Source organism: Mytilus trossulus, chromosome 2 (genome assembly GCF_036588685.1).
Source record: "Mytilus trossulus isolate FHL-02 chromosome 2, PNRI_Mtr1.1.1.hap1, whole genome shotgun sequence".
Classification (NCBI taxonomy): Eukaryota; Metazoa; Mollusca; class Bivalvia; order Mytilida; family Mytilidae; genus Mytilus; species Mytilus trossulus.
Window position 1 is genome coordinate 52,998,920 of NC_086374.1, and position 15,260 is coordinate 53,014,179.

The 15,260-nt window shown below is 32.8% G+C and overlaps 1 protein-coding gene and 1 long non-coding RNA gene across 3 annotated transcripts in view; one reads left to right on the forward strand and one right to left on the reverse strand.

Moving 5' to 3' along the window:
• LOC134707549 (uncharacterized) overlaps window positions 1–10,353 on the forward strand; it is a 35,646-nt gene extending 25,293 nt beyond the window's left edge. For both annotated transcript variants that reach the window (XM_063567400.1, XM_063567399.1), the window contains exon 2: window positions 6,759–10,353. In XM_063567400.1, the coding sequence (XP_063423470.1) occupies window positions 6,775–7,851 (1,077 nt within the window). In that variant the 5' untranslated portion in view covers window positions 6,759–6,774 and the 3' untranslated portion in view covers window positions 7,852–10,353. The remainder of the gene's footprint in view (window positions 1–6,758) is intronic.
• Window positions 279–2,581, reverse strand: LOC134707547 (uncharacterized). The gene is made up of 2 exons (XR_010105727.1): window positions 857–2,581; window positions 279–825 (listed from the first exon to the last, which is right to left on the reverse strand). It is a non-coding gene; the product is annotated as an uncharacterized LOC134707547 (long non-coding RNA).
• Window positions 10,354–15,260: the final 4,907 nt, after the last annotated feature.

Genomic DNA, 15,260 nt, shown 5'->3' on the forward strand with positions numbered 1-15,260 from the left:
CTCTTTCTATAACTTCAATTTGTATAGATGATATATTTTAGACTTCGCAGGAATGCATTGCATGAAAACACTTTAGCTTGAATGAAAATATAACAAACTAAACAACTATATGAATATTCTAAACAGAAATAACAGAAATACCAAGAACTTGCAGTCAGAATTACACAATATTGGTCTGACTGTAACTTAAGAGTAACACCTTTAAATTTTAACATATTTTAATACATCCATATCATACCTATCACGTAAGCTAAATACCCAGTTAATGCACAGGTGTAGTTGGGGCTGGTGGGTGGGATAACTGATTGTAATTGCATCAAATACAACGATGCTTCCTCTCAATTCATCAACAATACTCTAACCCCCCTCTAGGGCACTATTCCTACTAAGCTAAAAATAGATGTTATGTAATTTCCTAAGAATAGACTAGATACCTGCCTGCTGAAATCATTGATAACAGATACATTGTATTGTGTATAAACTATAATTTAATAAATCAAATTTCCTTTTATACACAACACAATTTAAGATTTATGTTTATTAATAAAATATCAAAACATACTAAAACTACAACTAAATAAACTGTATCATAACAGTACATATCTTTCCACATTGTATGACAAACTATATAATACATTATTGGCTTTCTGGGGGCTACTCATTCACTTAAGAGAATTGAAATAAACATTTCAAACTATTCAAAATATGAGAAAATAAATTCAAAACTTATCAAAATATGAGAAAAATAAAAATAAGCGATTAGTAAAAAATGTTCCTGTGGCGATCCCCAGGAATGAACCTATTTGTTCCTCGGCAGGAATGAACCTATTTCCTGGGGTGATCCCTAGAAATGAACCTAGTTCCTGGGGCGATCCCCAGGAATGAACCTATTTTCCTCGACAGGAATGGACCTAATTCCTGAGGCGACCCCCAGGAATGAACCTAGTTCCTGGGGCGATCCCCAGGAATGAACCTATTTGTTCCTCGACAGGAATGAACCTAATTCCTGGGGCGATCCCCAGGAATGAACCTAATTGCTCCTGGGCGATCCCAGCGTAGTAAAAATACTACTTAAAATACAATTTGTTCCTCGACAGGAATTACCTATCTGATGTATTATTGAATTGGGGGAGTATGATTCCCCTGGAATTAAAAGCCAAATGAAATGAGTTCATAAAATGAAAGAATGAAAGCCCCCAAGAAATAATAATGCTTGCAAAAACAAATGTAAAAAAAAATAAAATTTTTTACATTAACAATACAATAATTTCAAAAACAACACATTTCTGTTGTGCTTTAAAAAGAACCCTCTACCAGTTCTGAAAGAGTGATCACAGTAATCACTTCTCTCTAACCCAGACGGATAAAATAACTCTGTCTTACATAGTTAAAATTCTTGCGTTTAATGCTTAAAGAAGTGTGAGTAGTTCTGACACATTAACTATGAATGCATGAATCAAGGTATCGTCCTCCTTATATATTCCGGTGCTATATAGTTCTGAAGTCTGCATCAAGATATAGCTATCCTCATATCTAGTGCTTAATAGTTCTGAATTCTGCATCCGAAAACGATAGGTTAAAATAAACAAAGTTGAACTGTTGTCTAACACATTATACTATATATGAAGGCAGGCATCAGGGTATTGTTTTCTTATATATAACGGTGCTATAAAGTTCTGAAGTCTTCATCCGAAAAAACGAAGGTTTTAATATCTGTATCTGTATTTTCCTGTAAAATAAAATAAAAGAAACAACCTGGGAAGTCTTAGTAATCCTTAAACAAGAGAGTCTAAGTGGAAATACTCGCTGAGTTAAATATAACACATTAATACATAATAAAAGATAATATGACCTGTGGCGATCCAGCAGGCGTAGTACAATACACATAATTAAATTAACCTGTAGCGATCAAGCAAGCATAGTACAGTATACATTAAGATAATGAATGATCTGTGGCGATGCAGCAAGTACAATACGACCTGTGGCGATCCAGCAGGTGTAGTACAATGTACATAAAAAGAATGAAAGACCTGTAGCGATCCAGCAGGTTTGACCTGAAATATAATATATATAACTGTACTGTATGAAATGTACACCTGGAGAGATCCCTGCATGTGTGGAGCAATCTAGACTAAAGATATTAACATGATAAATACTGTGTGCTACATGAACTATGTGCTGAAATATAATACATATAAAATAAATACCTACATGTATGCATTACTATACTGAAATAATGAATGACCTGTGGCGATCCAGCAGGGGTAGTACGACCTGTGGCGATCCAGCAGGCGTAGTACAATACACATAAATAAAATAACCTGTGGCGATCCAGCAGGCGTAGTACAATACACATAAATAAAATAACCTGTGGCGATCCAGCAGGCGTAGTACAATATACATAAATAAAATAACCTGTGGCGATCCAGCAGATGTAGTACAATACATGTATACATAAATAAAATTACCTGTGGCCATCCAGCAGGCGTAGTACAATATATATAAATAAAATAACCTGTGGCGATCCAGCAGGCGTAGTACAAACACATAAATAAAATAACCTGTGGCGATCCAGCAGATGTAGTGCAATATACAAATTCACCTTCATCTCTACGGATTGCAACAATCCACTGTTTTCTTGTTAGCATTTTCTTTTCTGATGGTATATGATGAAAACTCAACTCTTTATTAGTTCTGGCATTGCCATTACAAAATGGCACACAACAGTATTCATCTCTTTGTTTACTTGTTGATGCTGCTGGAGAAGCCATTATTGATAATACCGGTGCCTAGCTTAGCCTCATTTTCGAAAATTTAACTCTGGGTCAATGCATACATGAATAACTTTTAAGAACCGTCTATATATAATAACAATGTGTGAACAAAACAAACACATAATACTAGTATGTAAAAATGTCAAAAATAGGGGTACTGCAGTCAACGTCTTAATCACTATAAAAACATACAAATATATTAACAAACATTTACCATGGCACAATAATGGAATGTATAAGTACAAAACCACGTCATAGGTAACAAAGAAACACAGTAAGGCATATAGGAAACAAAGCATATTAGAAAAATTATAAACAAGAATACAGAAATTATCAAAGAACAATAACACGATGACGGGATGAATAAGTACAGAGCCACGTCAAATGGATACCACCAAAAACAGACTAGACAGTCAAAAAGGATTTTTTATAAAAACAAATAGAAGAATACTTTAACACAAATAAGATGATAAACAACGTCAGTGCCCAGAAGCTATACTTCAAGAATATTGTGTAATATTTGTGAAGTTTATACGGAATATATATATCAATAATGTCTTGGGACCTTCCGAGGAACTTTTTAGAACAGGGACCGGACGTTCTTTGATACACCCCTGGTTCATCAACATTTTGCTCAGACACTGGTGACGTTTTACAAAGTCTTAGTAGTTGCTGCAAGCTCTTGAATACCGAATAAATTGGGAAATGAATGATATTGAGATGCTGTGAAAAAATTAAAAGTATGCTGTATAAAAGCTTCTACTTATATATAGTTTCAAAAATACAATTCGTGTTTTATATGATTTATTGCTACAGTTAATGTTGTGTTGGTTCCGGCTTTGGTGTTTAATAATCAATTTTAAGTTTTTAAAGTTAAGTATTTCTTTATGAATATATCCATCAACATTTCCATAAGAACAATTCGTAGTTTTAATATCTAAGATTGGGATTTAATCTTATTATGTATCAATTTAAAATTCTAAGAAGGAAAGGCGAAATCGATTAACATAAATCCCCAGAAACAAGTCAAATTATGAAGAAAGGCGTCTTATGCTCAGCGACTGTCGGATTCTTAAAATCGAAAATCAAATCAATGACAAACAATCTGTTTGGTAAAATTACGACTGGAATAATCTTACTTTTTGATGTATGACATTTTTTTCACAATAATATAAAGTATATAGACAATAGTAATACATTGACTTGGTATATCAACTATATAAGGATGAGGCGTAAAAACGGGGAAATGCGAGGCTCTGCCTAGCTTTTCCCCGTTTCGGGCCGATTCCTTATATCGTTGATATGTCAAGTCAATGCAATATTATTGTCTTTATACTGCAATCTATGAAAAGGCCTCATATCATGCAGGCAGAAAAATATACAACACAATGAAATGTACATTACCTGTTGAAACCCGCAATCGATGTTGAAGGAATTTATTTGAGAATGGACTAAAATATCAACAATAAGCATAAAACACAATGAGTTATAGTTTACAAACCAAAATATTAATTAACTATATCTTCGGCAATTTGTTAAAACATATTTATGAGGAACAGGGATATCGGGTCAGTAACTGTATATGACATAGAAATATACGTTCAACGCATTTTGACTGCTCAAATAGAACGAGTGCAGTGTAAATGATTTTATCACATACTAGTATTATAGTGACATCGTTTGATGATCTACGGAAACAATAGTCTTCTGGATGTGAACTATGAGTATTTTCGCATTATCGTTTTACCGGACCATGTCAAAATCTGTAAGCTTAAAACTGATCATTACAATTTGGTTTATAATCGACTCGATTATTTTAGGCCTTTATATTGCCCGTACTTCAAATCTGAAGAGAGAGTGACTTTTTGTTCGTTTCTGAGCCCATATTCATAATCTTCACTCATTTTTGATTTTCAAGAGTATTTGCATTAGAAATTACAATGACGGTTTCTTTGATATATGTTTGTCTTTGTAAAATAAAGCTTTAGCTTTATTGTACATCCAACTTTAAATACAGAGGAAGTGGCAATTTTCCCTGCGTATATTCCACAATCGGACACTTTAAAAAAGGCATTTCATATTTTTATTTTCAAAACAATCGTGCGACAGCTGCATGTGTGTATATACTTTGAGGTTGATTTATACAATATGGTGTATTTCTGAACTAGCTATATATAGTAGGTTTGAACAACGGTATACTACTGTTGCCTTTCTTTATAAGTACCGATTATCAGGTTGTCTGCATATTGATATCGTTAAATATCAGCTGCGAGACATAATATGAAGGTTTTTGTCGAGTGAGTGCACCGAAATCCTTGGCCAAAACAGTATGAAATGAGAATTTGCCTAACAAATGAAGGAAAAAAATATAAAAAATATTTGTCTGCAAAGCAATCAAATAAAGCACGCCAATTGTATATATTATGGTAAGTTTGAAAGCCAATTTTACATAATATAGTATTAGAAGTACTTGAGGAGTCATATGATTAGAAGTATGTTGTCAATCAAAATACAAATACGGACAACAATAAAATATTTGTTATACTGCTTAAATGCAAAAAAATAGCAGTAATTATCACACTATCTCAACACAACAAAGTTTATCGACAGGTTGTAGGTATCCCCATGGGCACTAATTGTGCTCCTTTAATAGCAGACTTTTTTTTGTACTATTACGAATCACAGTTTATGACTAAACTCAGTAAAGACCCGTCGAAATTGCATTTAATTGATAAATTCAACAACACTTACCGTTATCTTGATGATATTTTTTCGTTAAATAATCAAGAATTTTCTCAATATACTGCTGAAATTTACCCCAAGGACCTTACTTTAAACAAATCAAATGTATTCGGTAATAACTGTCCTTTCCTGGATTTAGATATTTCGGTTTTAGACGGGAAACTACACACTAAAATTTACGAAAAAAGAGACGATTTTTCGTTCCCTAGCTGTTGTTAATTTTCCATTTTAAGATGGTGATGTATTTATTTTTATTTGTTGTTTCAATTACATTAAATATAAAGATGCAATTTCAAAAAAAAGATTCTTTCACAAACATCCCGTGATTTAAAACTCTTTTTTAAAATGAGTTTAGACGCATACTTGTTGGACATTACGTTTCCTTCACGGCAAAAAATATAGGGAGTTGCATTATCTAGATGTATGTTACTTATACTAAACTATATACGAAGCTAAAATTCTTATAATTGTTTTCCTCTTCTGATATATGAATATCTTTTCAAAATTATATAGGAAGAATCTACCACGCCGTATCTAAAGTCTTGCCCCAAAACACGAAAATTACATTAAACCTCTAAGTCTTGCTATTAGTTGTTTTCCAATGTTGCATTTCGTGTGCCAGAAAATACATCCTCGACATCTGTGACGTTAGTTATCCAAAAATAACGCCACGTCATGTCATATTGGCCGTTCTATTTGGGACCCATTGATGAATATATATAACCATGTTTGAACTTTATTCTTTCTTTTGAAATAAGTTTTCAAAGGTACCTGGATTATAATTTAGTACACTAGACGCGCGTTTCGTCTACACAAGACTAATCACTGACGCTCATATCAAAATATTCATAAAGCCAAAACAAGTACAATGTTGAAGAGCAATGAGGACCCAAAATTCCAAAAAGTTGTGCCAAATACGGCTAAGGTAATCTATACATGGGATAAAAAAAAATCCTTAGTTTTTCGAAAAATTCAAAGTTTTGTAAAACAGGAAATTTATAAAAACTACCACATTATTGATATTCATGTCAACACCGCAGTGTTGAAAAAGATACAGTACTGAGGAGAAGCTTGTATAAATTAAAGCATGGACATATGTGTTCCTCTGGTACAGTCGATGTGGACAGATATGTCCCTCCGGCAGCAAGAGGGTTAACAGTGCATTTTAAACACCTTCTTTGTTCCATTCGTTTATATTTAGGTTGTAAAATATGTTGTGTTAATCAGTGAATTTCTTTATAGTTTCAGATGCAGACTAATGGCATGGAAAAATACATTTCAGAAGATAACTATTTCATTATTTGTGTTTTGTATAATTTTAAATGGAATAGTAATCCGTGTGCCTATGTTAAACCTCAGCAGATCCCTGGAATATTTAGTCAGTATTATTCAAAAGGACACAATTCTTTCAAAAGATATGGTATGCAACAGGTATCGTCACCTATTATGGGATCTACACTCAGATGCGTTTGAACAATCCGTTGTATATGATTACGTCATTTTTACGTCATTTGTAGCATCAACAAAAAGGTTTGTTGTTCATAACAATACAAAACGAAACTGGCCTTCCCTTGGTATAAACGTGAAAGCAGTTTTATTCACAAACAGTCCTCAGTTAGCAGAAGAATTTAAAATAGCGTGTTGGGATGTTTTGCCTGTAGAACACGTTTCCAAATCAGGAACACCCATCCTTAAGTTTATGTACATGGCAATTTCTAAACGCTATAACGCTACGTTCATAGGATATGCAAATTCTGATATTTTATTTACAAATGGTTTAACGGAAAACCTTGAACTTCTTAAGAACAACTCAATGTTAAACAATACACATACCATGGCTACAGGTAGAAGGACAAATGTTGCGAATGTAAGCACAGAAGAAGCAGGATCTTTCAAATCCTTAATCCAAGTTTCGAGAAAGCGAGGGATTCTCTTCCGTTCAGATGCTGAGGACTATTTTTTCACTGACAGATCTTATCCATGGGACGTTTTACCGGATCTAGTGATAGGACGGGTTGCATATGATAACTTTATATTGCTGCATGCAAGGATGTTAAATTTTAGTACCATCGACTTTTCCAAAACTGTTAGTGCTATTCATCAAATCGTAGATAAAGGCCATATGGAAGAAAAATGGAAAACAATAAAAAACGAACGAAATTACAATAAAATCCTCATAAAAAACAATTTTCGAGATGTAAATTATTATGCAGGTACTACAAGTTGTTTGAGATTTGAAACACGACGAAAAACTAACGTAACTGTATTACAAAGGAGGCAAAAACTCCATAAAATTTGTTTATATACCACACATCCAAAGCGTTCAAATGGATGAAAAAACAAATTAGTTTTAACATATTGTATTTGCTCAAAGCAAAAAAGATCAGACACAAGTAAACCATACTTATAAAGTTTCTCCACAATAAAATATATATAACAATACAAATTGAACGTGGTCAGGAACTATATGATATAAACAACATAAATGTTACTGAACTATGCTGAAAAAAGGGGAGGGAATGAAGAAAAAACGACAGAGATTAGATGAAGTAACAAATATTTCCAATCTGTTTATGAATATAAAAATGTATAAACTAATGAAGTATATTGTTGCTTAAATTCCCAGTTATTATCAGAATCAAAATGGTACTTTTAATTGCCAACATGGCATTATGTTGGGCCTTTATGGATAAAACCAGTCTTTATTAACGAGCCGCTGCTATGAAATGGGAAAGTGTGAAGTGTAGTTATCAATAAGTATCTAATGAAAATAAAGCTGTTTGTTTAATATAAAATGTCAGACAAAAAGTCATATTAGCTATGTACAAGTATTACTTTTTTAAACCAATTTGCCATAATTTAACTTGAAAATGAAAATAGTATCAACTAACTCAAGTTTTGTTTCCAATGAAATACCAGTATAACTTCTTCTTTTAAACTAACTGAATAATTTACTCATATCGTGTATTAAGTACACTATCATTTTGACTGTTTTGTCAGATTAATATCTATATTAAGTTCGGTTAAATATCGACATTACACAGCATCTGTTCGCTTCGGAACACATATGGGGATAATTATTTTCAAAATTCATATGTATCCTAGTTTACACCAATGTTTATGAGTATCTGAACCATAATTCAATAGACCTTCAATAACCATAGTTCACCAAAATGTACTTAAAGGACGACCAATTGATATTTTGAGTGGGGACGTGGATTTAGGATATATGCTGGTCTGTTAAGAATTAAAAATTATTCTGTATAGCACAGGATTAAATTAGTATGTTGCCCAACAAATGAGGAACAAATGTAATAAATGTGTCATCAAAATAATAAAAAGTTTAAAATCCAATTGTATTTATTTTGGTACATACTTAAGTTGCTATTTGATCAAAATGGGACACATAAAATAGTCAAATAGATCTTTGGGGAACGTCGCCCCAGGGAGCAGAAGCCTTCATGGATGTTTTTTTTTAATATACTAATATACTATTTTATCTATTTCTATCAAACTATAGGGGTTTAATTTCAGTAAACCATAGCCAGTTTACCAAGTATGTTGCCAATCAAAATACAAAAAGGGGCAAAATGAACACATTTTATATATCAAAAGATTCAATATAACTTAAGTTGTTATTAAACTTATATGCAACATTATCTCGGCAAAATCATTTTCCTAATATTTGTTAATTTCAGCAAATTTAACACGTTTAAAACATAATTTGATTCATCGCATATATTTATTGACAAGAAAAATGTGGTCTTCGTTGTCATCTACATTCACAACGTCGAAGGGCAAAGGGTCTAAGACCCATCTGGCAAGCAGTAATTAAGTTATTCAATTGTGTGCTCATTAAAACTATATTTAACATGTGAAATTAAAGTTTAGTGTTTTTTGCGTGACTACTCTGTTGAATAAGATGTGAGGCTGTTCATGAATGCATGTGCATCTTCTATATTTAATAGTCTTATTGGTTAAAGAGAGACAGACGAAAGATACCAGAGGGACATTCAAACTCACAGATAGAAAAAAACTGACAACGTCATGGCTAAAAAATTAAAAGACAAACAGACAAGTAATAGTACACAATACACAACATAGAAAACTGAAGACTAAGCAACACGAACCCAAATAAAAACTGGGGGTAATCTTAGGTGCTCCGGAAGGGGAAGCAGATTCTGCTCCACATGTGGCAACCTTTGTGTTGCTCGTGTTATTACAAACCCAGTAATTAGTATAATTCGGTAGGTACGGTATTTCAGATTTCGATGGTACGTGAAAAGAAATTATTTTTCCATTCTATTAATGATTGCTTATATTTATTTAAAAGTATACAACTGGATGTCAACGCTCGACACCTATAAATATCTTTTTAGGCAAATATTTCCTGGCGTGTGTATCATACTGTATAATATACGAGAAATATCGATACCGTATCCTGGTCTTGTTTCAATAAAAAAAAACATAATTAAGAAAATATTCTTAGTACTTAAATGTATTTACTAGTCTATTGCACTGTACATGAAACTGTCTCTTATCAATAAACGCAACACTAGTCAATTACAGGAGGCTAGCAGGGCATGCATACATGACCATTATGAAGAAACCGGGCAATTGTGAGAATAACAGTCCCGTGATATCTAGCGATTTATTTGTGAGAAATCTTGTATTTTGTTTGCCATAAATTACTTCGAATAGGACGACAATAAAGCCATGTTATTCCATCAAACCACGGCCCCAGTACTTCAAATGTGTCAATCTTTTATGCCAATGGGTGGATTTTACATGTATAAATAAAATTGTATAATAAAAAAATCAAAATGAAGTTGTTAAATTTGATGTATGTTTTTTGTGCTTCTTAGTTACATTTTTTGTTTTATAGTGATTTAGATAATTACACAATGTTGACTGCTGTACCCCTATTTTTGCCATTTTTACCTTTTGTGTCTGTTTGATTTATTCAAGCATCGTTGTCAATATAATGGAATTTGATGCGACTGCCATACAAGTAAGAGGTTTAGCTAACTATAAAACAAGTTTGTAACCCGGATTTGTTTTTGTCTCAATTGATTTATGAGTTTCGAACAGCGGTATACTACTGTTGCCTTTATTAAACATATTTATTTATAGTTGGTTGGGGAGCAAGTTATATTAATTCCTTTTCCACTTCGCGGGTGCAAGTGCTGCCTTGTATTGGCATTAGCCTGCTCATATCTACACCAGTGTCTTTTAAGTACAAAACATATGACTCTTTCTTAACACGGATAGCCATTTATCGTCCACATTCGACGGAGTACCATCGTTTCTGAAGACCATCAGAAAATGTTGCTTTTGGTGTTATTAAAAATAATATACAATTTCTACACACAATTTGATCACGATTTGACTTCGTTAAATATATCTCATTGGTGGTTTGGATGATGAAAAACTTAAACAGGACATCTATGAAAACATTTGTTATTTACGTAATTAACGAAAAACATTACATGCTAATCAAAATACATATCTGTGAAGGGTGTGGTCACGTTTCTCCAACATTTGGTAATTAGACTAAAATAACATTAGGGATTATGGGATCCTCTTAAGGACTGGATCTTGGTATCTACCTGTAATAGTTTACTCCTGGTTTGCCCACTTTTAATTCTACCAATTATCTATTAGTAAAGAAAACAAAAAAGACAAAAGGTTTAATGAGCATACAATTGTATAGTCTGTTCCAACTTAGGTATGGTCAGGTATATAGTTAGTAAGTGTTTTCTGCATATTCGGGTTGGTTTTTTTGTATAGAAAAAAATATAAAAAAAATCAAATATTTTTTCTCATTATTTTAATATAAATTCATTCAACAAGCATACATGTACAAAACACATAACAAAAAAAGATATTCAGTTACAAAAGTGTCTATATTTTTCATTAGTTTCTGAATGATTTTCATGATAAAAATACATTAATAAGATCTCTTTTATTGCAAACATAATTTAATAAATTAATCAATTTTATAAATGCATTGCATAAGGAAATATGTAAAATGAGGATAAATACAAACTTTTATATGTTAGTGCCTGTGTCTTTTTCAGTAGCTCAATGATCTCGTAGATGTTTGCGTGGGCATGTTTGAGTCTCTTTTGAAGTTTGTTGTGCCATCCTTCCAAGTGATTCGTGGTGGGGGTCCTTCTATGTAATAGTGATTCCATAGAAAACGGTAGCTTTCAATCCTGAACTCTGTCATGTATTCTGTAAATGAAGTTGTAGCCAGTATTTTTTCAGTTTCTCAAATGTCATCTTTAGTGTTTAGCCAAACTTCCCCAACAAGGTGGGATGGAACAAGAGGTAGTACTGCGGCTCCTCGTTGCAGTTGAGTTATTTCTTCATTTTCTTTATAATAGGACTGTATTCCATATTTCTGTGACTATTGCCAAATACACTGGGTGAAGTGGAAGCAGCAGCCTTTTTCATTAACCCTGGCCACACTGTTCGTGCTGCGTTGTTGGTTGCTGTTTCATATTCAGTAAATAGCCTTTTTGGTTGAAGTTCTAACTGTTGTTAGCAATCATGATTATTAATCGAAAAATATTTTATTGTTGTTATTTTTTTTTTAAAGAAAATGCTAGCTTGGATGCAGATTACTGTGTAAATTGTGTTATATTTATAGCTTGGCTATTGAACAGTTGCATTTATATTCTAGTTGTTAGAATAAATTGGATATTTTTTATATTAAGTTTCAGAACAGTGTATTTTATTAAAATTTAAAAAAAAATAAGTTAAATAAAGTTAAAGATATTCAATGAGATTTATTCTAATAAATCTTTAGTTTCGTTCTTTTACTTTTTACCTTTTTTCAGAATGTACCAATAATTAAAACTATTTGTTGATAAATTGGAAAAATAGTTCATTTCAAGTGCACATTTTTCCTATTTTTTGTATGAATAAAAATACATTTTCCTGCCAAGCAAATATAAAATTCCCAAAACTAAATGTGGTGAATTAAATCATTAAATTACAGTGATTCTTGCATTTAATTCCTTTGTTTTTGGTATATTCTATTGTGTTTTCTTCAGGTCAAAATTGAAGAAAAATCTGATATTTTGTTTAGAAATACAATGATACTCTATCAAAAATATACGATTAGGACCTGGCTTTTCTTAAATTGTCCTGTACCACTTAGGAATATGGCAGTTGTTATCAAAAAGTTCGTTTCTATGTATGTTGGCGTTAGTTAATGTTCCACTTCAGTGTTCCTGTGTTTTCTAATCATAGTTGATGAGTTTCCCTCGATTTTAGTTTGGAACCCTGATTGTTTTTTTCTCAATCGATTAATGACTATTGTTGCTTTTATTTTTCATTAAATTTTGCATGTAAAATATCTTGTATAAGACGATTGGTTCTACCTAGAAACATATCTATCATGAATGAAATCGGTTTGATCGCTGTTTTTGATAATGTACTAGGTAGCGTGATGCTGGTTTTTTTTGGGGTGATATTCAATGACCTTGATACTCATCGACTGGATTGATGTATTCCCATTTATTATCTAAGTTCTGATACTTTATTTTGGAGTTTTGAAAAATTGTTAATGTCAAAACTACTATTAGGAACAGATCTAAACACATCGTATGGTATTGTTATTTTCTAAATATTAAAAAGTTCATCAAATAAGGCAACACAGATGGTCAAATCTGATAAATCGAATAAGAAGACAAATCAAGGTAGTAAAAAATTAAAACCGAGAGAGAATCTTATGAACTCCAAAACGAGTGAACCAATCCGAGTCAGCGTTACCTGGCTATGCATGCATCGCCTTCAACATATCGAGAATTGTATTATGTATAGGTATATTGTTCAAACTAACATTAGCATTAAAATTAATATAAAAAGTCAAATCACAAAAATACTGAACTCCGAGGAAAATTCAAAACGGAAAATCACTTATCAAATGGCAAAATCAAAAGCATAAACACATCAAACGAATGGACAACAACTTTCCAATTCCTGACTTGATACAGCATTTTCTTATGTAAATAAGCTCATCATAGATACCAGGACTAAATTTTATATATACGCCAGAAATGCGTTCGTCTACAAAAGACTCGTCAGTGACGCTAGAATCCAAACATGGTGGATTGAACCTGGTTTTATAGCGCTGAATTGTTTTCCTCTTCTAATATATGACAAAAGAAGAATTTATCAAGCAGTTTCTAAATTTTTGTCCGAACACACCAAATTTCCATTTACAGTGCATTCGAAAAATGTGCTATGTTCCATTCGTTTCTTGGTAATAGAAATTCCCACAAATAGATAGAAATGCGTCATTTATCGTATCGTTTCCCTTCTTCGTCGATTAATTTAAACCAGGAATACCTAGCAGCATAGTACTTTGGTTAAGACTAGTGTTAATTATTTCCAATTTATGGGCATTATGCTTTCTTGTCTGTGCGCTCGTTCGTCCGTCTATTCGCCAGTCCGTCTGTCCCGCTTCGTGTTAAAGTTTTTGGTCGAGGTAGTTTTTGATGAAGTTGAAGTCCATTCAACTTGAAACTAGTACACATGTTCCCTATGATATGATTTCCCGACAGCAACAGTACCAAAAAATTTGCTGCTGGGTGAAAGTGAAACCTGAGACTAAATGAGTAGCACTTACTTATTGACTGCTGGTTGGTATTATCTCTAGAGACATATAACTACTATTAAACAGCAGCAATACTGAAACATTAATGTTAAAGGTACTACTGTGGATTGATAAACCAACATCTGCACCAGACTGCTTGGTGATATTATCTCTGGACATGGATAACTTTTATCAAACAGCTGCAATACTAGAACATTTGCTGCTGGGTTAGGTACTACTTTTGATTGATTACGCAACAGCAGCAGCATAGAAAATTGGCTACCCGTCCAAGGTCGAACTGGAGAAAGTAATTCCAACAGTTACAATACTGAAACATTGAAATATTGGAAGCTAGAGTGACTGCAGCTCCGGAGATTTTGGTATCCAACAGCAGCAATACTGAGACGTTGGCTTCAGGGTGAATGTCACCTGATCAACTCACTGATTACTTTACTAACAAACAATATTATTTATTCAGCAAAACCGACAAGATTCAACAAGGTTTATACATTCGTACTTTAGATGGCCCTTTCAACATTTTGATTCCAGCCTTATTGATGAGTCTTTTGTAGACGAAATGTTCGTCTTGCGTACAAAATATATGTTCTAGTGTCTTCATTTTCTAAGATAAATGTATCTACATCTTTGTGGACCAAGTGTTGAATTTCTAAATTTTAAGTACTTAATTTCGAAAAATATATGAACTCAAGACGATAATATATTCGTTGATAATGAAAATATTGTTAAAACAAGAATGTGGCCCTAGTACACGGATGCCCCATCCGCACTATCATTTTATATGTTCAGAGGACCATGAAAATGGGATAAAAACTCTAATTTGGCATTAAAATTAGAAACGTCTCAGTATTGCTGCTATTGGATACCAAATCTCCGGAGCTGCAGTCACTCTAGATACCAATATTCCATGACTATAACTGATGTTGGACAATTATTTTCCGGATTATCCTTAAACCAGTAACCAATGTTTCAGTATTGCTACTATTGGATATTATTTATGATTCCCAAGAGGCTATGTCTTCCAGCAGCCAATGTTTCAGTAATACTGCTGTTAAAAAATAAGTCTCTGATTCTACCTTCACCCAGCAGCCAATGTTTCAGTACTGCTATTGTTTGAT